Genomic DNA, 22,616 nt, shown 5'->3' with positions numbered 1-22,616 from the left:
ATAAACCCAATTGGGCAGCAACGCATGCGTGGCGGTCTCTGGCCATGAACAGACATGCTGCAGAAATCGTTGTGTAGCCTTGGTCGATATTGGGGCACCCTCATCATGGATGGATAACCCATATCCTCATGCCCTATTAGGAGATATAAATGTCAGAGTGGGGTCCCCTCCAATGAGAACCAGAGCTTGTCGCTAGAAAGACTCCCACTTTGGTGCCCGTCAGTATATTACCTCGCCACCCATTCCTTTGAATGGGCGCCATGTAAAACTACAATTCGCTTTTTATTTCCCCACAATATAAAATATAAACGACAGTAATCTTCTGTTAAGAAATTCTATATCTTCTATTGGAAAAGCTGGATGACAACCAATACACCTGCCCTGACATCTCCCACGAGATTTGTACCCACCTTTCCCTGGCTCCTGAATGGCAGATCTGCCTAGTTATGCATGTACCTGTAGATTTGCTTTGCCTTGAAGACCCCTGAACAGTTGGTAGTAACTCCCATTGGCAGCAATAACCTGATAATACAGAAAACAATGTACTGGGATCGTCTTATGGTGGTGGGGGGGGGGGTTAACCCCTTATATTCTCAATCTGGGGAGACATACTGAGGGAGCCTAGTAGTAGCGCTGAGGATGTGGGCATGCCATGCTTGGCTGGTAGAGTGTGACCCTGGTGAGTGGAGCGCAGCAGCCTGTGGTTTGCGCACAGGATGTGGGCTCCGGCAGTGCAGGGGTTAAGGCTGCTCACTTTCACACATGCTGCACTTTTTTTTTTGTGTGCACATTTCCGCGTTGTCACAGTTTCCGCTCCCCCCTCTGCCTTCCCAAAAAACTCCTGCACCGCACACAGCATGGAAGACCCGGAGAGAGAGGAGCAGCCCCCGGCACCCAGATCTGCCCTCAGCGCCCTCATACCGGGCAAAGACTTCCTGACATCAAGGAAAGGACAACTGCTGCTGGCTGAATGGGTGAGTACAGCATCCTCATCATCCTGCGATGTACTACTACCCCTGACATGATGAGACCCTAGGCAGCGGAACAGGCGGCTACACTCTGCTACTGGCAACTTTCTCACTGACATGACTGGTACCCAGAGCTACAGACTCTGATCATGGACTTGTAGAAATGAAGCTGGGCATAGATGAAATAATAGTCCACACATCCAGCCTACAATCCAATATTGGTCACTATGTCTTTAAATACAGATATCAGCAACAATGACAAGGATTTTCCACAAATTTAACCCCAAATGACTAGAAAATCTATATGATGTGTCTCATAAAGTAGTCGATGAAATGATAAAATGCAAACAATAGAAACGTTTTTGTTATTGATGACCAAGAAAAATGTTCAAACCTATATCTGATCAGGGCTCTTATATACGGTGGAATTACTGATCCATGTTGTACAAATCCCTAAGGCGACTTCCAGACATTTTGCCGCAAATCCGCTGGCAATTTGGCAGCAAAATTTTGCTGCAAATTCAACCTGGATTGCACCCTATGCAGTGCAAATTGTGAAATCCAACGCTTTTCCGCAAACGAATGACCATGCTGCCGATTTTTAATATCCGCTGTGTGCTCTGATTTTTAATTGGATTTTTTCCGCTACATGTGAATGTGGGTTTAAAGCCCAAAATCAATGCGTTTTCACTATCGCGTCACTGGTTGTTTAAGGGTATGTTCACACACACTAATTACGGACGTAAATCGGGCGTATTAACCCCCGAATTACGTCCGAAATTACGGCTTGAATGCGTTGACAAACATCTGCCCATTGAAAGCAATGGGCTGACGTTTGTCTGTTCACACGAGGCGTTTATTTACGCGCCGCTGTCAAAAGACGGCGCGTAAATAGACGCCCGCGTCAAAGAAGTGACCTGACACTTCTTGGGGCGTAATTGGAGACGTTATTCATTGACTCCAATGAAAAGCAGCGCCAATTACGTCCGTAATGGACGCGGCGTTCAAGCGCCTGCACATGCCAGGAGAAAACAGCCCTGTAATTTCGGCCGTTACGGACGCTGCCGTGTGAACATACCCTTAGGGGCATATACTGCAACTGGATTGCCTCGAATTGTTGCAAATATGATTTATGAGCATTGCTGAAAATATATATCAATTTTTTTTTTTTTATATATATAATATTTAGGAAGGAGCATGGCTTTGTCGTATCATGTGCCTTTAAAGGGGATTTCCAGGGCTTTTATACTCCTAGTCTATACTTATTTAATAGGCCATCAACATCCGAGCAGTGGGGTGTCCGACTCCCGGCACCATCCGCTGACTTAATATGCAAGTCCTGGAAAACCCCTTTAGGGTGCCCATACACTTTAGTCTATGTTTAAGTTACGTTTTTTTTCCCTACGTTTAGCATATACGCTGGGAAAAGCTCCTATTGTCTGCATTAAACCTAACCTGTGACAAAGAGCGACGAGCTTGGAACAAATCCAAGCAAGAAGGCATAAGGTTCGTCATGCGTCTCCCTTAAGAGGCTCTGTCACCAGATTTTGCAACCCCTATCTGCTATTGCAGCAGATCGGCGCTGCAATGTAGATTACAGTAACGTTTTTATTTTTTAAAAACGAGCATTTTTGGCCAAGTTATGACCATTTTTGTATTTATGCAAATGAGGCTTGCAAAAGTCCAAGTGGGCGTGTTTAAAGTAAAAGTCCAACTGGGCGTGTATTATGTGCGTACATCGGGGCGTTTTTACTACTTTTACTAGCTGGGCGCTCTGATGAGAAGTATCATCCACTTCTCTTCAGAACGCCCAGCTTCTGCCAGATCACGCTGTGACGTCACTTCCTGCCGCAGGTCCTGCTTCGTGTCGGACGAGCGAGGACACATCGGCACCAGAGGCTACAGTTGATTCTGCAGCAGCATTGGCGTTTGCAGGTAAGTAGCTACATCGACTTACCTGCAAACGCTGATGCTGCTGCAGAATCAACTGTAGCCTCTGGTGCCGATGTGTCCTCGCTCGTCCGACACGATGCAGGACCTGGGGCAGGAAGTGAGTGACGACACAGCGTGATCTCTCGAGAACACGGCTGTGTCTGCACTGCCAGAAGCTGGGTGTTCTGAAGAGAAGTGGATGATACTTCTCATCAGAACGCCCAGCTAGTAAAAGTAGTAAAAACGCCCCGATGTACGCACATAATACACGCCCAGTTGGACTTTTACTTTAAACACACCCACTTGGACTTTTGCAAGCCTCATTTGCATAAATACAAAAATGGTCATAACTTGGCCAAAAATGCTCGTTTTTAAAAAATAAAAACGTTACTGTAATCTACATTGCAGCGCCGATCTGCTGCAATAGGAGATAGGGGTTGCAAAATCTGGTGACAGATCCTCTTTAGCTGGCTTAAGATGGCGGCAGCCGCATGGCGCGGTGCCGACGAGTCTAAGGTGGGCTTGGTAGGTAGCCCACCTGTAGTGAAAAGGGGCGTTTCGGTAGGAAAGGCCACCAAATGATTAGATGGGTAGATCATAGGCAGCCTGGTAAGGGGCTAGTCAGTTGCTGGAAGAAAGCAAAGATAGTCACCCTCCCTCCCTGTTGAATTGTTTTTATTGTTATGATGCTTTGTAAGGCGGATCGCGACACTACGCTTTGAGAAGGGCGGATTGATTTGGTTGGCCACAGCGAGTAAGCCACAAGCCGTACGGCAGAGTGACATTTGCTAGGGGGAACACGAGCTGTACGGCAGGTTCCCAGGTAAGATCACGGCCCGGGTAGCTACGGAGGTCAACCTGGACAGCTGACGGCTGCCCGGGAGGCCGGCCGAGGGCAGATGGGCCAAGTCTGTTCTTGCGTAGGCGGGCCGGGGGCACGCGTGTCCCGGCTCATAGAGTGTGGTGTCGCGATTGGTCGGGCTCCCCTTATCACTTTGTTTATTTTACTAATAAAATTGGCTGAATTCGCCAAAGAAGGTGTGTCGTGTGGTTACTACTGGGGGTTGGTGAAAGAGCTAGGGGAAATAGCATGTGCGCTCCTTAATGCTATACAGTGGCTTCCGTCACCCATGGAAAAAATGTATATGTTTAACGTGTAGGTTTTCTCTTGAATGCTTTGTATACCAGGCAAGTTGGGACCTCTATTGGCCTCTGCCTGACAATGGATTCCTATGGACACGTTAGGATCTTTCCCTACGTAAATGCTAAACGCAAACAAAAAAAACATGATGTGAACAGGGCCTTAGATAAACGCTACTTTTTCTCCTAACTCCCCCTACACACATACGATCAGCTGAGTGTGCATGTTTTTTTTTGGGGGGGGGCGGGTTTCAATGAGGAGAGAGGAATAAGCCGCTACCAGATGCTGCAAACTGGTGTTTTTTTTTATGTGGTTATGTTTTTATATTGCAACCGCATCGAAAATGTTTTTTCATATCTCTCCTCTTTAATGAAGAGTGGCCGGGCGTCTGTGCCTACATCGATGGGAACAGGAACTTTGCACCCGCATTCTCAGGATTGGTGGCCAGAGCGCCAGAACTTTAGAAGTTTATTATCGCAGTCTGCTAGTTTCTCATGCTTTAGGCTACATTCACACGAGCGTGTCAGATTTATGCGCGTAAAAAAAACGTGTGCTTTGCGAGTGGCATGTGTTTTTCACGCACCCGCAAGCACTTTTTTTTAATGGAATTGATGCGCAAATCACGCACAGCACACGGATGTGTATCAGTGTGCGGCGCGTGGTTTTCACGCACCCATTGACTTCAACGGGCACGTAGGTGCGTGAAAACGCACCAATATAGGACATGCAGTGCGTTTCACGCAACGGACTCTCTCTATGTGAAAACTCTCATTGAAATCAATGGGTCCGTGTGCTGTGCGTGATTTCCATGCACAGCACACGGACGAGATTCACGTTCATGTGAATGGGCCCTTACTGTCCCGGTCGGATTCTCAGTGTCCCCCTGCGTCTTGTATAGAGGGTTACTTGTTCTGCACAGATTTTGTGATGTTATAAACTCCCAATCACACAGTTTGGGGCAGATTCATCAAGAGTAGAGCAAGAGAAAAGTGGAGCAGTTGCCCATAGCAACCAATCAGATAATAGATCTCATTTTTTGGGGTCCTTCTGGAGTGTTTCTAACCGGCCCCTGTGGCATCTCCCCGCCTCACGCCTGTGATGAGTCTCTCTGATCTGTAGCCGTCCCTTGTCTTGGCTGCTCAACCTCATTACTATCCGTCAGCCACTTAATGCAATCATCATGTGTCCCGAGGAGGAGGAGGGGGTGCGGGAGTTCACTCCTTCCAGATGGAAAATGCATCTTTTCTTTCAGCTTCTTGGTTGACTTGAGGGCATTAGGAGTTTGGGGATTCGATTATGAACGACCACTCCCTGCCCGGTGTTGTGTTACTAGATTATAATCAAATGACTTCTGCAAAAGTCTTTATTTTTTGTTCATTCCATTAAGGCCTCGTGCACACGACCATAGTGATTTTTAAGATCTGCAAATACGAAGCTCATCTGTCGGCGTCCACAATTGCGCCCATAGACTTCTGTTGGTGAGTCCGTGCCGCAATTGCAGACAAGAATAGGACACGTTCTGTATTTTGTGGATCATTTCTACGGCCCGCAAAGGTGTCTGTGGCCAATGGAAATGAATGGGTCCGCATTTTCATGCGTAATTACAAATTCTGTAATTACAGATGAAAACTACGGTCGTGTGCATGAGGCCTAACCAGTTATATCTGTTTCTGGGAAAGCCATTCAGGAGGCAGGAAAAGCGGAGTAGATCTTGTGGAACAGGATGGATGTACTGGGGTTGGGGCTACAAAGAACATGGGAGGTTCGGTCTGATCGTTTCCTACCACTGGATCGCTGCCAGCTGTGATATAATGCAGTTCATCTCATGCTGTGCAGATGATTTCATATGTAAAATATGTCATATCTTAGAGAACAGTCTTATTGTGTCGCTGATCTGAGCAGTCCTAGAATCAGAGGTCGCACAACGGACAGAATTGTTTCATTTCTACCTTGTTTTAATGTCTTAAAGACAGAATGTTTCTAGGCTACATGGCAGCTACAAACATTTTATGGTGTAAATTGAATATTGTCCAAATTCCATTTTTACCCAGAGATAGGTAAATCTCCCATCCCCCGTGATCTTATTTACATTGGGGTTTCTCTCTTGTCGGCTTCTTTGGGTGGTTCATGGATTGATCTCTGGTGTCTCAAACTGCCTTTCATGAATGATTGCTCCCTCTGCTGGTGATAAGTGGCAGGGAGAGTACTTTTATTTCCTAAAAATGCAATTTGAAGAGTAACTACACTTTCATCCAACTTTTGATATGTCATAGAGACATATTAAAAGTTTGGATCGGTGGGGGTCCGGGTGCTGAGACCTCCACCGTTGCTGAAATAAAGGTGCACTCAGCTGAGCGCTTTGCACCTTCGGCTGTGATCAGCGCCCCTCGACACCTGTAGACCTCTCACATATAACGTCTATGAGAGCCATTTTCAGCCAGACGAGCGCTGATCACAGCCGAAGGTGCAAAGTGCTCAGCTGTGCGCTTCTGCACCTTCGTTACAGCAACGGTGGGGGTCTCGGCACCTGGACCTACCGATCCAAACTTTTAGTAGGTCACTATGACATATGAAAAGTTTGAAAGTGTAGTTACTCATTAAACCAACCTCTTCAAGTGACCGGCCCGCTGGGAATGAGCTGAGGATCACACTGCTAGGATCTCCTGCTATAACCTCTTTCAGGCGAGTGTATTTTGCATCCGTTTTTTGTGGACCGTAATACGGATTAATGTTATTCAATGAGGACATTCACATAGACTAATAAAATACGTGCGTTGTTGAAAACCCTAGCATTCACTACTTTCATCCATAATGGAAAACGCCCATTGAAGTCTACGGAGAGTTATTTGTATGTCATCCGGTTTTTCAAAGGGGCTGTCCTATGTTGTTCAATTTCTTCCCTAGAAGACAGCCCATCGGTAATAGGGATCTGTAATACTGATGTAATATCCTCCGTATTACGGACGTTTACACATATGAATGAAAAAGTCCTATCTGCCATTATCACTGGGAACCCCATGCTATGTAACCATTTCCCCTGCAGCACGTAGTAGTATTATCACCCTGCTCCTATTCATGTGTTGGGGTCTGCCATAGCGGGTATAGCTCCTTGTCGTGGCTCTCAGCAAGGTACCCCTCTGTGTACCTTTCAGGGGTTGTACAGAGCAAACTTCATAGTCGAGCATGTATCAGAAGTTTGGCCATTGATGGGCTGCCTGTATCCATTTATATATGTCATTGGCTTTTACATCTATGTGTTGGCGACTCTACCGTCTTGAAGGGTTACTCCAGTGTAAATATTTCTGTGTCCTATTTGACTGTCACTGAGGGTCTTTGGGATGCCCCCTCCGGCAGTACACCTGAAGGAAGATGTCTGTATTCGCAAAAATTATGTATGTCACGTCACGTTGCATGCCTCCCTCGCTAGTGAAGTTGTGATCAAGTGCCGTCCCAACCTTATTGTCATACGTGTCATAACACAAGTTCCTTGCTCAAAAGTTCTACTTTCTGACTGACAAAATGCATGGTAGTCTGAGACGGGTCACCAATGTCTATGATGGTAAAAAAAATCTCCTGGGTTCCCGATGTTCAACGTAACAGGAAGCCCGGTTAATCCAGCCCTCCCCTTCATCCTCTACGGTCTCCTCACTTTACCGGTGCCATTACTGGCTAACCATTGCCCAATGACATACAAGGCTGAAATCGGGGGAGAGAATGATCGGACGTGTTGGATTTCAACATGCCTGATCCTGTTGTTCGTAGGAGACAGAATCTTCTAGCAGCGGCTTTCTTCCTATTGGGAAACGTGCACGTTGGGCCGGGCTGAGTGTATGGGGGGGGTCGAATGAGCGTTCGGCCAACAGCCATCCAAAGTGTATGGCCAGCTTAAGCCCTCGCAGTCAGGGTCCTCCTTATATGCCAGTCTGTGAGTCCGTGTGCCCATGTTTATTGTACTTGTTTTTATTGTCCATTGTATTTATTTCAACCTCTCTGCATTTCATATGTACAGCGCTGGAAGTTTATGGCACTAGAGAATAAATAATACATTGAATTGCATTTAGGTATTTAATAAACCTTTATTTCTTGTCTGTTTTTTGCAGGTGGTGTCACTGATCACCTTTATCTGTTACGTGGCATCGACGGCCGTGAGTCTCATGACTGTTCCCCTCATCGAATTCCTCTGGGCTTTCTTTACATTCTTTGCCTATTCCACCAAACTAAATGAACAGCTGAAGGGAGTTTTCTGGCCACTGCTGGTAAGTGATCTGACGTCTTGTTCCCATGATGCAGTTTTGCTTACCCATTTACAAGTTTGGTGGAAAGTTTGTGCCCTTTGATTATAAAATGTGGTATTTACTTTCACATGGTGACTTTTTAAAGGGGGTTGTCTAGTCCTAAGAAATTGATGGCTTATCCTCAGGATAGGCCATCAATATCTGATCGGTTGGGTCCGACTCCCAGCACCGCCGCCGATCAGCTGTTTTGAAGAGGCCGCGACCCTCGTGCGACCACTGCTTCCCCTTCATTGCTGTCACTGCTCGTACTGTGAATCGCCGACACACTTGTAGCGGTGGTTCACTTGATTGGGAGAAGGCTGTAATACTGTAAACTACCGCTACAAGTGTGTCGGCTATTCACAGTGCGAGCAGGTTTAAATGAAGGGGAAGCAGCACTCATACAAGCGCCGCGGCCCCTCCATAACAGCTGACTGGCAGGGGTGCCGGGAGTCTCACTCCCCCTGATCAGATATTAATGGTCTATTCTCAGGATAGACCATCAATTTCTAAGGACTGGAAAACCTTTTTAAGAGCGTGTTCACACATCACAGTGAAATTGTGATTTATTTATTTTTTGCAGTAATTTTCAGTAAACCATGAACACCCCATAAGTGGTTTTATATGGCAAAACCGTCACCCCATGATACTTTTAACAGGCTCTCGAATATGTTGCATGCATTTAACCCTCTTCCCGCCTAATAGAATATAACCGAAATCTCCAAAGTTTTTTGAGATTTTGCGTGAAAAATTTGCTCTGCAGCTTTAACCTAAGGGCTCATGCACACAGCTGTGCCATGTGATGGGACTCTGTATGGTGGGACGCGGAGTCCCTATGGGTCTGTATTAAAGTCCCATAGGAACTCCATGCGCCACTATATGATGCCTCATTGGGGACCCATATTCTCCCCTATAAGCAATAGAAACATTCTTTATTACATTCAGAGGATAAAAACTCTACAGAACTAATGCTTCTCACAGTTGAGTTTGCTAAAATTTTATCCAGCGCAAATCTCTTTCCTGTGCTGAAGATTTGCTACAATGTATCAGTGAAGGTGACATGTATCAGCCTGGAGTTCAGGCTGTTTACCTTACGGATTGTGTAGACCAGATACATTGTGACCATCTATTAGCTATGAGATCTGTTAGGTCTGTTTGGGGCTTCAGCCTCCGGGATGTAATTGTGTTTCCATTCACTGACAGCAACAGATCTTGAGCAATTGAAACACAAAATATAGAAAGTTGTAGAACTTTTGGTTATAGATTGATTAACCATCATTTACCTTACATAAGGAGGCTCCAGTCACACAGCCATTTTTACATCTTCTCCAGAGAAATCCTGGCGGTGGAAGTGGTGCAGGAGCGCTGGTGACTGGTGATCGACCTCGCCGGTCACACAGATGTTGACATCTATTTCCTGCTGCGCCTGTTGTGAGACACAGGGCTAGCAAATCAAACAGAGAAAATATTTTTATTAATATTATTATTTGGGAGTCTAAGGCTGAGTTCACACTGCGTCCGCAATGCCTGTTTGGCGTTTGCATTGGGAAAGATCCCAGTTTATACGTCAAACGTATCCATAGGCCCCCATTCCACCTCACGGAGGTCAAAAGAGTGTCTTTTTGGCCTCAGTTGGGCTGGTATATGTCAGTATACCTTATTTTCAACTGAGGCATCCATCAAAAAAAGTATACCGCGCAGTATTTATTTTTTTGCGGGTGGTGTTTTAAATATGGAAGCCTATGGGTGACGGATGCCTCTATATCTATACAGTGTTATAAATCAAGAAATACTTAGTAATGAATAGTTCAAATTAAATTGTATAAAATGAATCTGCACATTGTAAGCATCGCATGTTCTGTCTGAAACCTGATACGTGGACCTAAATTATCTTCACTGCTCCGCTTTTGTTTATATAGAGGGTCACGGTGGGAGGTGGTGAAGAGATCCTTTGAGAATAAATATTACTGTTACCTTGTGGCAGATCTTAGGGCTGGTGATTTATAGCTCCGCTGTATGTTTGGATTACAGTGCATTAACTTGCATTCGTTGACCGCTACACCATTTACTCTACTCTCTGTGCTCCTCCATAGGACTTCATCCGTTGCGTCTCTGCTGCCATCATTTATTTTGTGATATCACTTGTGGCTGTGTCAAAATATTCCTGTGGGGCATCAAAAGCTGCTGCGGTGAGTTCTCCGTTCTTTTCTGCCATTGTGAATTCTGATTGGTTGCTGTGACCAGTATGCATTTTCCTCCCCCATTGTGTTCTAGATCTGCACCGTTTCTCTCTACTTTTTGGTTGCTTCAGGAGATCCAGGGGAGACGTCCACGATCGAAAGAGAGAGAGGGCTGTAGATTGCTTTGTCTCTTCTCTGCTGTGGTGGGAGATCAATGCACTCCGCCTGCAGTACTGTAAATGCCCACTTCCACATATAGACATGCACATATATATGTACAACACAGGATGTTGGCATTACAAGAGCTGAGGGAATAGCTGTCAATCACACTGCAGTTCCACTGACATTGAGCATTTTATTTTATTTTTTTATAATGCTACATTTTATATGTATTTTACTCCTAGACAACCTCTTAAATAGTGTTACATAGCATAAAGCATCACTTTGCTCCCTCTAGTGGCCGCCTTCTGCTGCAAAAAACTGATTTCTGCATCACAGACAGAGCTGAGAATTCTATTACACTATAGCATTAAAGAGGCTCTGTCACCAGATTTTGCAACCCCTATCTGCTATTGCAGCAGATCGGCGCTGCAATGTAGATTACAGTAACGTTTTTATTTTTAAAAAACGAGCATTTTTGGCCAAGTTATGACCATTTTTGTATTTATGCAAATGAGGCTTGCAAAAGTCCAAGTGGGCGTGTTTAAAGTAAAAGTCCAACTGGGCGTGTATTATGTGCGTACATCGGGGCGTGATTACTACTTTTACTAGCTGGGCGTTGTGTATAGAAGTATCATCCACTTCTCTTCAGAACGCCCAGCTTCTGGCAGTGCAGACACAGCCGTGTTCTCCAGAGATCACGCTGTGACGTCACTCACTTCCTGCCCCAGGTCCTGCATCGTGTCAGACGAGCACCAGAGGCTACAGATGATTCTGCAGCAGCATCGGCGTTAGCAGGTAAGTCGATGTAGCTACTTACCTGCAAATGCTGATGTTGCTGCAGAATCAACTGTAGCCTCTGGTGCCGACACGATGCAGGACCTGTGAGTGACGTCACAGATCTGCACTGCCAGAAGCTGGGCGTTCTGAAGAGAAGTGGATGATACTTCTCGTCAGAACGCCCAGCTAGTAATAGTAGTAAACACGCCCCGATGTACGCACATAATACACGCCCACTTGTACTTTTACTTTTCAACACGCCCAGTTGTACTTTTGCAAGCCTCATTTGCATAAATACGAAAATGGTCATAACTTGGCCAAAAATGCTCGTTTTTTAAAAATAAAAACGTTACTGTAATCTACATTGCAGCGCCGATCTGCTGCAATAGCAGATAGGGGTTTCAAAATCTGGTGACAGAGCCTCTTTAAATGAATCCGTGTCATCAGGGCATTCTGTTACGTAATAAAGTATGTAATGGTAGTGGCGCTTTAGGTGGTTTACACCAGTTGTGATCTGCTTATGAGGCCTAAAAAGCTCAACCAAAACCTGAAGTCCTCTTGTGGCATCATGTTATTTCTGCTTCGCTTGTTTTCCAGGTGCTCGGATTTATTGCCACAATTGTCTATGCTTTTGACTTCTACATAATCTTTAATGATCTGATTAAATTCCTAAAGAAGGGAGACTCTGCAGATGACGATGAACCTCAGCGACGGAAGTCAGATGGTACGTATATTATGGTTTGAGGCAAATGTTCAACCCCCACTAATCTGCAGCCCCCCAATAGTATAACCAGGCTCTGGGTAAGCGCCTACACCATGAGATGACTGGGAAACAAGAATGAAGAAGCCGGAAACCGCTTGTAGCCAACACAAAAAACAACTCCTCACTATAGTCCTCAGGTCTTAGGACCCTCTTGTCCTAACGATCCTGAGAATAAAGGGGTCGCAGTGCTAATTATATTAGCGCTAAATTCTCGCTGCGGCCCCTTTATTCTCGGGATCGCTGCAGGTCCCAGATTTTCTAACCATATGCCATCGTTTTTATAAGATGGGAAAACCGCTAATATGAATAAGATCAGGGATCCTTGGGAGGAACCGTTCCGGTTATGAAAGCGATTACCCCATCGATCATCGCCTTAGATGTGATTTTACTAGCACATAGAGATTCTTATACGCTGTGCAGCCTATTCAAGGCACAGTAGGAGCACCTCCTAGAGACCTGGCATAAACCCCTCAGATACATGTACGATAGGTTTAGAATCTGGGTGTTAGTATGTCGGAATTTACTGTACGTAGAATATGTGTATCCTGCAAAATGTACCTTGTATATGTGAAGTATAGATTCACGTGACTCATTAATAAATGGGGTCGTCACACCAAAGAGTTTATGGCCTGATCCTGGGAATGGGGAAGAGAAGTGGCCGCGCATACCTACGGCTGGGCAATTAATCGAAATCGAAATTCAACGCAATTAATCAACGTCATCTTGCGAATTTTGGGTTTATCAATAATTTTTTCTTGGTTTAAACTGTATCTGCATCTTCAGGACGCAGATACAGTTGAACCAAATGGTAGAGCAGGAGAACGTAAGGTCCCTGCTCTACCATTCACTGTGTATCGCTGCATGCGAGGCAGTGACATCATCGCGCCTATCTGCGCCGTGCCGCATGGAACAGAGGGATCTCCTCCACTCGTCATTGAAACAGGGTTAGGTGAGTGTCGATTTATTTAGTTTTATCAGGCACTATTGGGGGCAGCTGTGGGGGCATTATACTGTGTAGGGTGCATATATGGGGGCATTATACTGGGTGGGGGCAGTTACGAGTGGAATTATACTATGTAGAGGCAGCTATGGGGGCATTATACGGTGTGGAGGACAGTTATGGGGGCATTATACTGTGTGGAGGGCAGTTATGAGGGGCATTATACTGTGTGGAGGGCAGCTATGGGGGCATTATACTGTGTGGAGGGCAGCTATGGGGGCATTATACGGTGTGGAGGGCAGTTATGAGGGGCATTATACTGTGGAGGGCAGTTATGAGGGGCATTATACTGTGTGGAGGGCAGTTATGAGGGGCATTATACAGTGTTGAGGACAGTTATGGGGGCATTATACTGTGTGGTGGCAGTTATGGGGGCATTATACTGTGTGGAGGGCAGTTATGAGGGGCATTATACTGTGTGGAGGGCAGTTATGGGGGCATTATACGGTGTGGAGGGCAGTTATGAGGGTCATTATACTGTGTGGAGGGCAGTTATAGGGTCATTATACTGTGTGGAGGGCAGTTATGAGGGTCATTATACTGTGTAGAGGGCAGTTATGAGGGTCATTATACTGTGTGGAGGGCAGTTATGAGGGGCATTATACTGTGTGGAGGGCAGTTATGAGGGGCATTATACTGTGTGGAGGGCAGTTATAGGGTCATTATACTGTGTGGAGGGCAGTTATGAGGGTCATTATACTGTGTGGAGGGCAGTTATGAGGGGCATTATACTGTGTGGAGGGCAGTTATGAGGGGCATTATACTGTGTGGAGGGCAGTTATGAGGGGCATTATACTGTGTGGAGGGCAGTTATGAGGGTCATTATACTGTGTGGAGGGCAGTTATAGGGTCATTATACTGTGTGGAGGGCAGTTATGAGGGTCATTATACTGTGTAGAGGGCAGTTATGAGGGGCATTATACTGTGTGGAGGGCAGTTATGAGGGTCATTATACTGTGTGGAGGGCAGTTATGAGGGGCATTATACTGTGTGGAGGGCAGTTATGAGGGGCATTATACTGTGTGGAGGGCAGTTATGAGGGGCATTATACTGTGTGGAGGGCAGTTATGAGGGTCATTATACTGTGTGGAGGGCAGTTATGAGGGGCATTATACTGTGTGGAGGGCAGTTATGAGGGGCATTATACTGTGTGGAGGGCAGTTATGGGGGCATTATACTGTGTGGGGGGCAGTTATGAGGGGCATTATACTGTGTGGAGGGCAGTTATGAGGGGCATTATACTGTGTGGAGGACAGTTATGGGGGCATTATACTGTGTGGAGGGCAGTTATGAGGGGCATTATACTGTGGAGGGCAGTTATGGGGGCATTATACTGTGTGGGGGGCAGTTATGAGGGGCATTATACTGTGTGGAGGGCAGTTATGAGGGGCATTATACTGTGTGGAGGGCAGTTATGAGGGGCATTATACTGTGTGGAGGACAGTTATGGGGGCATTATACTGTGTGGAGGGCAGTTATGAGGGGCATTATACTGTGTGGGGGGCAGTTATGAGGGGCATTATACTGTGTGGAGGGCAGTTATGAGGGGCATTATACTGTGTGGAGGGCAGTTATGAGGGGCATTATACTGTGTGGGGGCAGGTATGGGGCAATATACTGTGTGGAGGGCAGTTATGAGGGGCATTATATTGGGTGAGGGCAGTTATGAGGGACATTATACTGTGTGGGGGCAGTGTCAGGGTATATTATATACAGTAGTATACAGCAGGCTCAGGGGATAAATATTATTTCAATGGTGTCGCATGCAAAAAGGGGTGTTGGCTAAATAATCGTAATCGAGGTTACATGTTCAATTAAATGTGATTTTGATTTAGGTTATAATTACCCAGCTCTACGCATACCAGTTACTCTCATTCAGGGTATGTTCACACGTAGCGTAAACTCTGCACAATTTCCGACCAGATTTTCTGTGCAGAAATTGTGCAGTGTTTTACCAAAGATTGAGAATCCGCATCGCAGGTTAATTTCCGCACTCCTTTTCTGCAGCCCGTGGCTTTGTTCAGATCTCATCCACTTCGCTGCTACTGTAATACGCTGCAGAATTTTGCACAGAAAATCTGGTTGGAAAAAGTATTTACGCTTTGTGTGAACCGACCCTTAAAGTGGATATGGAGACAACTGATATTCTAGTCAAAGCTGAGGGAGGCATAGAGTTCAGAGACGAAGGTGGGGAGGGATCTTGCCCTGATCGTCACAGGACACCCCTCGTGCTCATGCCTTATATGGCAGACCGCGCGAGGTCCATTGAAGGGCTGTCTGGCTAGATTGCCGGTTAAGGCGTACGTCGGTTAATGTACTGCCGTATAGATTAATATGTAAGTTAAAAAATAAATTAAATTCCTCCTCTTGGGATTATTAGTAAAAGAAACACAAACACAATTTTTTTTTTTTTTCAAAATAAATAACATTCAAATATACATCCAAAAAGGAAATATTATTTGATATCCTCACAAACATAACCTGTACGATAAATGTATAACTATAACCAAAATTGCAGCTGTTCTGGTTGCCTCTCGGTTTTCCTAGGGTACTGAATGACAAGCCTACCTGTTTATGCCCTGACCTATCCCTTACACCTGTATTACTAGATCTAGACTTACTGTGGGGGTCAGGGGGATAATGCAATACAGAAGCCGATATAACGATGTAACAGTTGATTTTGAATAATAATAAAAGGGGTTTTCCGGACAAATACATTTTAAAGGGGCCAAAATTTGTAAGTCGCCGTTACGTGGATGGACGCTGCTGCGCTCAGATTCGCCGTTCCACCATTATCATTGCCAGTAACGTGATTACCTCAACCACGCTTCTTAATTGGTAATGACCACCTGTCCTCTGTGGCTCTGCCAGTGGTCTGCGTGTCATATCACGGACGTGGCCGAAATACATCTTCCTGCTTGTGAGCAGTAAGGGTATGTGCACACACACTAATTACGTCCGTAATTGACGGACGTATTTCGGCCGCAAGTACCGGACCGAACTCAGTGCAGGGAGCCGGGCTCCTAGCATCATAGTTATGTACGATGCTAGGAGTCCCTGCCTCGCTGCAGGACAACTGTCCCGTACTGAAAACATGATTACAGTACGGGACAGTTGTCCTGCAGAGAGGCAGGGACTCCTAGCATCGTACATAAGTATGATGCTAGGAGCCCGGCTCCCTGCACTGTGTTCGGTCCGGTACTTGCGGCCGAAATACGTCGGTCACTTACGGACGTAATTAGTGTGTGTGCACATACCCTTACATGTAAAGGATGAGAGGGAGGGGTTTGGGTGTCACGATGGAGAGGAAGGGTTTCGGGTTGGCTGTGCCTTCATAGCCCGTCCATATCATTGTCAAAAAAAACAAAACAGTGACTGGCGATGATCATGGTGGAATGGCGCATCTGACCGCCAGAACGTCCATCTGTATGCAACGCGGTCTTGCATATTAAAGGACCCAACACTTGTATTTGCTCGGAAAACCTAAATAAAGGGGATATCCGATCCGTCACCACAGGGTTTTATGCTTCTGCTTTTATATAAACGGAGGCGTCCCCGGGGGATTGTATCTATCATGTAATGAAAACGAATCATGTGGTAAACACAGATATTCCTTGTATAAGACAGGAATGTGACCGCCATAGCGATCCTCTCGGGAGATGTTTATTCTGCGCTCTGTCACGTATAGTTTATTAGACACAGGATGTAGAACATGGACGGGGGTCTGATCAGGAAATGAGGACAGGGTGCCGAAATGAAAGCCGATTATGCCAAGCAAAACAGGAAGTACTCCATTATATGAGCGGTTCCTGTCCGTGGTCATCACAGCTCCGTGCACTCAAATATGGCACCAAAGCTGCACCACTTATCACCTCTACTGGCAGAGGAAGCCGTGGATGAACCCTTCAATGGTCTGGCCGATTTGGGCCTTAATGACCAGCAACATTTTTATTTATTTTTTCCTCTGCATTTTAGTAGCCATATAATTTTTAATCATTTTTCCATTGACGTGGCTGTATGAGGCCTTGTTTTATGCAGGATAAATATTTTTCTGGAACTGTTTGGGGATACATATAAATGACCATATCATTTATGTAAAAAAAAAAAATTTGTGTTGCGAATATAGGAAAACCAATTTTGGCATTGTATTTTTCACTTGTTCACATTTCACACTATGTAATCTGACAAATTATCACATGTATCTTGACACTTTTCAGGTTAGTAGGGCTGTGTGGATAACTAATGGGTAGGTTTTTATGTGCAATGAATGGGTTATAAAATGCATTTTATGCTAAATACCTTTTTATTTTTTTAAATCCTACTAAGGGATCACTATTTTACATCTTTATTTTAAACTTATAATGTATTAGCATACTCCTGTATTCTAGTACATTATACTGTGTCACTATGACATCAGTGTGTCCGAACAGTAGACCTACAGAACAGACAGCCCTGGGGTTCTTTATAGGTCCCTAGGGATAAATTCAGAGTGTTCCCTGGTGACCCGATCGAAGGTGGGAGTCCCCTTTTGATCAAGTGGCAATCAAAGGGTTAAACCTGGGATCTGAGGCTTCTCTGATCTTGGCTGTAGAGCAAAAGGCTGCTCTAAGAACGGGAGCTGTTGGCTCATTATTAGAGCAGAAGAGCTCAGCGTGCTGTTCACCCCCTCCCCCTCTACTGGAGCAAACCCAAAAGCCGTCCATGCAGAGTTGCAGACTGACAAAACCCGCACTGGCCAGCGTCAAGACTGGTTTAGTAGTTGTTAAAGGGGAAATGTAGTCAAAATGATCTTCTGATCTGTCTTTTTTTTTTTATGCAGTTTTTTGAGGCAGACACAAAGAGAAGGAGATGCATCAGTCTTTTCTTTATACCTTTCCTTCCTTTGGATCCACTTTTGGTTTTGGTTTAGAAAAAAAAGTGCCAAAAACTGCATCAAACCTGTGTGTGTTCCTGGCCTAAAGGGGTTGACCACTTAGGCTGAGTTCACACGTTGCGGATTTGTCGCAGATTTTGTTGCGGTTTTGACGCAGATCTCACCCTTTTGCATTGCAAAGTGTAAAATCCGCAACGTGTGAACTCCGCCTTAAAGTAAAAATAAGTTTACCAAAACTGTTTAGAACGCACTGCTGATAGCTTTCTGTTTGCATTAGAGCGCAGTTTTCCTGGGTTAATGAGCCTCGCCTCCTGGTTATGGCCACTTCTCCCGTACATATGGCTGAGGATGGAGGAGCACGTGACTAGACGCATCACTCTGCATCCTCCGTTGTTACACAGGGCATCCTGAAAATTAGTGCCGGTGCAGATCGTTACACTAGAGCAGGGGTCAGCAATCTTCGGCACTCCAGCTGTTGTGAAACTACAACTCCCAGCATCCCCTGACATGGGATCCCCAGCCAAATGCCTTGCTGGGGAATGTAGTTTCACAACTTGTGGAGTACCGAAGGCTGCAGACCCCTGCAATAGAGGAGGCGGCTGCGTCACATGCTTCTCCCTCCTCGGCCATAAGGAAGATACTGCCGTCGTCATAACAGGGGAGTGTGACTTAGGACCCAAGGCAAAAGGCGCTAAACTGCAAATAAAGTCAGAGTAAGTTTACCAAAATACTGCTGTGAATGCACTGCTGATAGTTTACATAAAAGGGGTTGGCCACTTTAAGAAAAGTCTGATCTTGGATACCACTGATTTCTGGAATGAAAGGGCTTAATAGAGATTAAGGGGTTTTACAGAATTAGAAAACATGTGACTGATTTTTTTCCCCAGAAATAGTGCCACCCCGTCTACAGGTGTGGTAGTTCAGCTTAACCTTCAAAAGGAGCTGGGCTGCAATACCACACACAGCCTGTGGACAGATGTGTCACTGTTTCTGGTGGAATGCAGTCATGGGCTTTCCTAATCCTGTTGCTTTTTTTTTCCCCCCAGAAACAGCACCACTCTAGTCCATGCACTGTATCACTATTATAGGTCAGTCCCATTTCAGTAAATATGGCTGACCTGCAGTACTAGACACCGCCCATGAGCAAGAGTGGTGCTGTTTCTGGAAGAAGGCAGTTTTATTTTTAAACTGCATTAGACCTCTAAAGCTTTACTATATAAAGTCCAGACAGCACAGGGCAGTGTCCAGTATGGCAGCGTCCATCACAGGGCTAAAAATGACAAGTACCCCTAAACTAATGCCGGCTGTTGTGATCACTTCCCAGATGAACATACAGACTCTGACTCCGACTGATGGTCCCAGGATGTTTCTTTCCAATGAGAAGTGGAGATATTTACCATCTGGTCGCTGTGGATATTTGTGGTCAAGACTGAACCCCACAGACATGTTATTGTTGCCCCAGTTCGCGAGGAAGACTTAAGGACCTTTTAATTTTTTTTATTTGAGAGAAACTGTGTACAATGCAATGAGGACTAAGGAAGAAGAGACGGTAATATGACGTGGAGCTGTCACTCAATGGACATTACACATATATGGACACTGTTTAGGGGACAGGGACACTTAAGTCACCGACAGAGAATGAGATTCCACAATGTCCTTCTGTGCAAATGATTATTCCCAGCAACTCGTGTGTTTTCCAGCACATTTTAAGGGGCCGTATGGTTTGATAATCTATATTCGCATAGGCGCAAGGTATAGCTGAACATGTAATGGGATTCTAGGTCTGCAGGCTAATAGATCAAACACATTTCCACCTGAATAGAATACCAAAATCAGATAAATTTGCATTCCAGGTAGCATCTGATTATATTTAGGCGGCTGCCACCACGATGGACGTCGTTCATTCTCCATGTGAAGATCAAGCAGCGTCACTCCGTATAGGACATACCGGAGGTTGGAATGTGTCACCAGCACTGATGGCTGTAGAATCCGAATACTGGATTGTATGGGGAGTAACTTTCATGCTGCAGCTGTCACATCGTGTGTCAAGGGACTTTTGAAATCCTGTTTACTACAATGTGACATTTAAATTATTGCAGCGCCCAAAAATAAAATTGGACATGTGAATGTACCCTTATCAAAAGGTCTGTCTCCTATCTGGTATCACTTTTATTTATTTTTGATACAGAGGAGTCTGTTAGGCCTTTTACTGAAGTGGGCCCCATAGGTACCCCTTATCTTCTTATCCCATGTCTGAACTACCGTAGTTCTAGGGGAGGTAAGAAAGCACTCGTCCGAACAATGGCAGCTGAGAGCTCGGCTGTGCAGACAGACATTCTCTACACTACAAATAGGGCTGGTTGCAGATGGCTGTACTAAGTCCACACTAACGGCCGTAAAATGCCAGCAGTTCTGCTGCATCAAAGTAATGTCACCATTAAGTTGGGCTTAGTAGAACCACATGGGTTATGGGTAACCCTGCAACCTTCTAGCAATAACATTGTACTGAAAAGTGGTACGGAGTAGTCAAGGAAAATCAATCATAGTAACTGTCTGAAAGACTGTGCTGCGGATGTAAGATATGCCTTGTTACAGCCTGTAATCCATATTAGTTCCATTGTCTATCAAATTATTTTTGCACTTGAGTAACTATGTATAATAAAACCCATGCACACAATTTTATCTGTATTACTTTGTACTTCAAAAGCGGATCAGAGTGTCCTGCTCCAGAGATCAGCTGTGATCTGTGGGGTAACCCAGCAGCAAGTGCTCAGTCTCCCTACAGCGCCACCACAGGAGAAAGGAAGCGTTACACAGTTCTCATTGAAACGAATAGGGTGTCCATTTAACACATGGACCTGCCAAGTCCTCTAGAGTAAGAGACTATATTTGTAGCAGCACTCCACTCCAACTAATACATCAGGTTCCCCTTTACTCAGAATCCCCTACTAGAATATATTTTAAAGTCTCAAAACTGCTGGCAGTGTGATATGGGGGGGAGGGGATTTTAAACATAACTTTTTTATTTCTTCAGTCAGCCCTGATGTGCAAGTGCTCCTGTACCGCACGCTGCAAATCCTGCCCTGTTGCCGATTGACAGCTCTGGCAGTCTTTTGATTGGCTGTTGGCACATGGGGGGAATAAAACATCAGCTGTTCGATCCTGCAACTTGAATGACTGAGAATGAATATAAGTTTAAAATGCCCTTCCCCTCCCCTGAGGCCTCAAAACTGCTGACAGGTTCCCTTTAATAAAAAGCCAGACAACACCTTTTAAATTCACAAACAACGGTATTTGATCTTTTATTACACGTTACAAAAAAATCAAATCCGGTCTCCATACGGTGCCGGAAAACAAGAAGTAACACATCCAGTCTTCAGTATTTACAATGATACAAGTATCGGATGATTGACAAGTGCAGATCGATACAAAAGGCACACGAGGTGAGACAATTCCAAAAACTGGAGAAATAAAAAAAAAAAATGCGTACACAAAGCGTAATGACAACATCCAGAAGACAGTCTGTACCTTCATACAAAAACGTGGATTACAAAATATTATATATATATAAGCACCATGTAGAATGCTATGTATCTGCTTCACATAAAGGGGCGGTATCGTTATATACAAGCGATGCTGGATGATAGGGGGCGCCATTCCTTTCCTCAGTCCCAAATGGAAGGTTAGTTCTCTGGGGATCGGAGTGTTTGATATCAAGATTTTAATGAAGTGATCCGTGGCATCAATAAATCAAGAATGGTCAATTTCACACTAATAATCTTATCACGACTGGAAGAACTGGTACAATGTACAACAAAACCTTACAATTATAAAAATACGTTTCCCGACATACAAATCCTAATCTTCCATTCTGACATTTCCTACACAGATGTGGATGACAACTATTAATGGCACCCACCCAGCTTTCTAGAGACTCCGAATGGCATAGAACTCAAATTAAATGGCATAAAAAAAAAAACATTTTGTAGTGTAAAGATTTTTAGAGAAGGGGTGATGGGCATTGATTGAAATGGTGGCCATTAGTGGTTGTCACCCAATACAAGAGAGCAGACTGAATTGTACATTGAGATTTCACACATGAAAACGACGTGTGGAATTTTTTTAAGTTTTTCCTTTTTTTAAAGGATCATTCAAAGCTTTATTTATACAACCACTTCTCTCTGGCTCCACCACCACAGCGGGCACCTATTCCTAAGGAAGAAGTAGAAACGTTGCACACTGGCATGTTGAGGATCACTTTAGAGGTTTGTGGATTAAAAATATATATATATAAAGTATACATTAGCGGTGACTATTTGGTCCTTTTTCCATTCACTGAATATCCTAAAATAGTAAGTTAGCAGTCAGGGAAATGCGCTCATCCTGGAGACCGGGACCATCTCATTTTGATCAAGCGGAATATTTGATATTTAGCATTACAGGACAACCTTGATGGAGATTTATGTGCTCCGACCTACCACATGGGCAATGTAGCCACTTTGTTTTGGACACCAGCGTTGGGGTCGGAACTCATGCCCGACCCCTA

At 44.9% G+C, this 22,616-nt stretch overlaps 1 protein-coding gene across 1 annotated transcript; it reads left to right on the top strand.

Moving 5' to 3' along the window:
- Nucleotides 1–842: 842 nt before the first annotated feature.
- Nucleotides 843–19,620, top strand: LOC142661258 (CKLF-like MARVEL transmembrane domain-containing protein 3). The gene is made up of 5 exons (XM_075838637.1): nt 843–974; nt 8,142–8,297; nt 10,409–10,504; nt 12,032–12,158; nt 19,395–19,620. The coding sequence occupies exons 1-5, from the start codon at nt 858–860 to the stop codon at nt 19,421–19,423; spliced, it is 525 nt and encodes a 174-aa protein (XP_075694752.1). The 5' UTR covers nt 843–857; the 3' UTR covers nt 19,424–19,620.
- Nucleotides 19,621–22,616: the final 2,996 nt, after the last annotated feature.

The sequence above is a fragment of the Rhinoderma darwinii genome, chromosome 9, assembly GCF_050947455.1.
Source record: "Rhinoderma darwinii isolate aRhiDar2 chromosome 9, aRhiDar2.hap1, whole genome shotgun sequence".
Lineage (NCBI taxonomy): Eukaryota > Metazoa > Chordata > Amphibia > Anura > Rhinodermatidae > Rhinoderma > Rhinoderma darwinii.
Note: the sequence above shows the minus strand (reverse complement) of the source record. Positions and strands in the feature narration are given on the sequence as shown.

What these genes read in the sequence shown, in the direction of transcription:
- LOC142661258 (XM_075838637.1), top strand. Translation starts at nt 858, where the DNA reads ATGGAAGACCCGGAGAGAGAGGAGCAGCCCCCGGCACCCAGATCTGCC. An exon ending in GAGTTTTCTGGCCACTGCTG is followed by an intron (nt 8,298 to 10,408) that starts GTAAGTGATCTG and finishes GCTCCTCCATAG; the next exon opens with GACTTCATCCGTTGCGTCTC. An exon ending in GGGCATCAAAAGCTGCTGCG is followed by an intron (nt 10,505 to 12,031) that starts GTGAGTTCTCCG and finishes CTTGTTTTCCAG; the next exon opens with GTGCTCGGATTTATTGCCAC.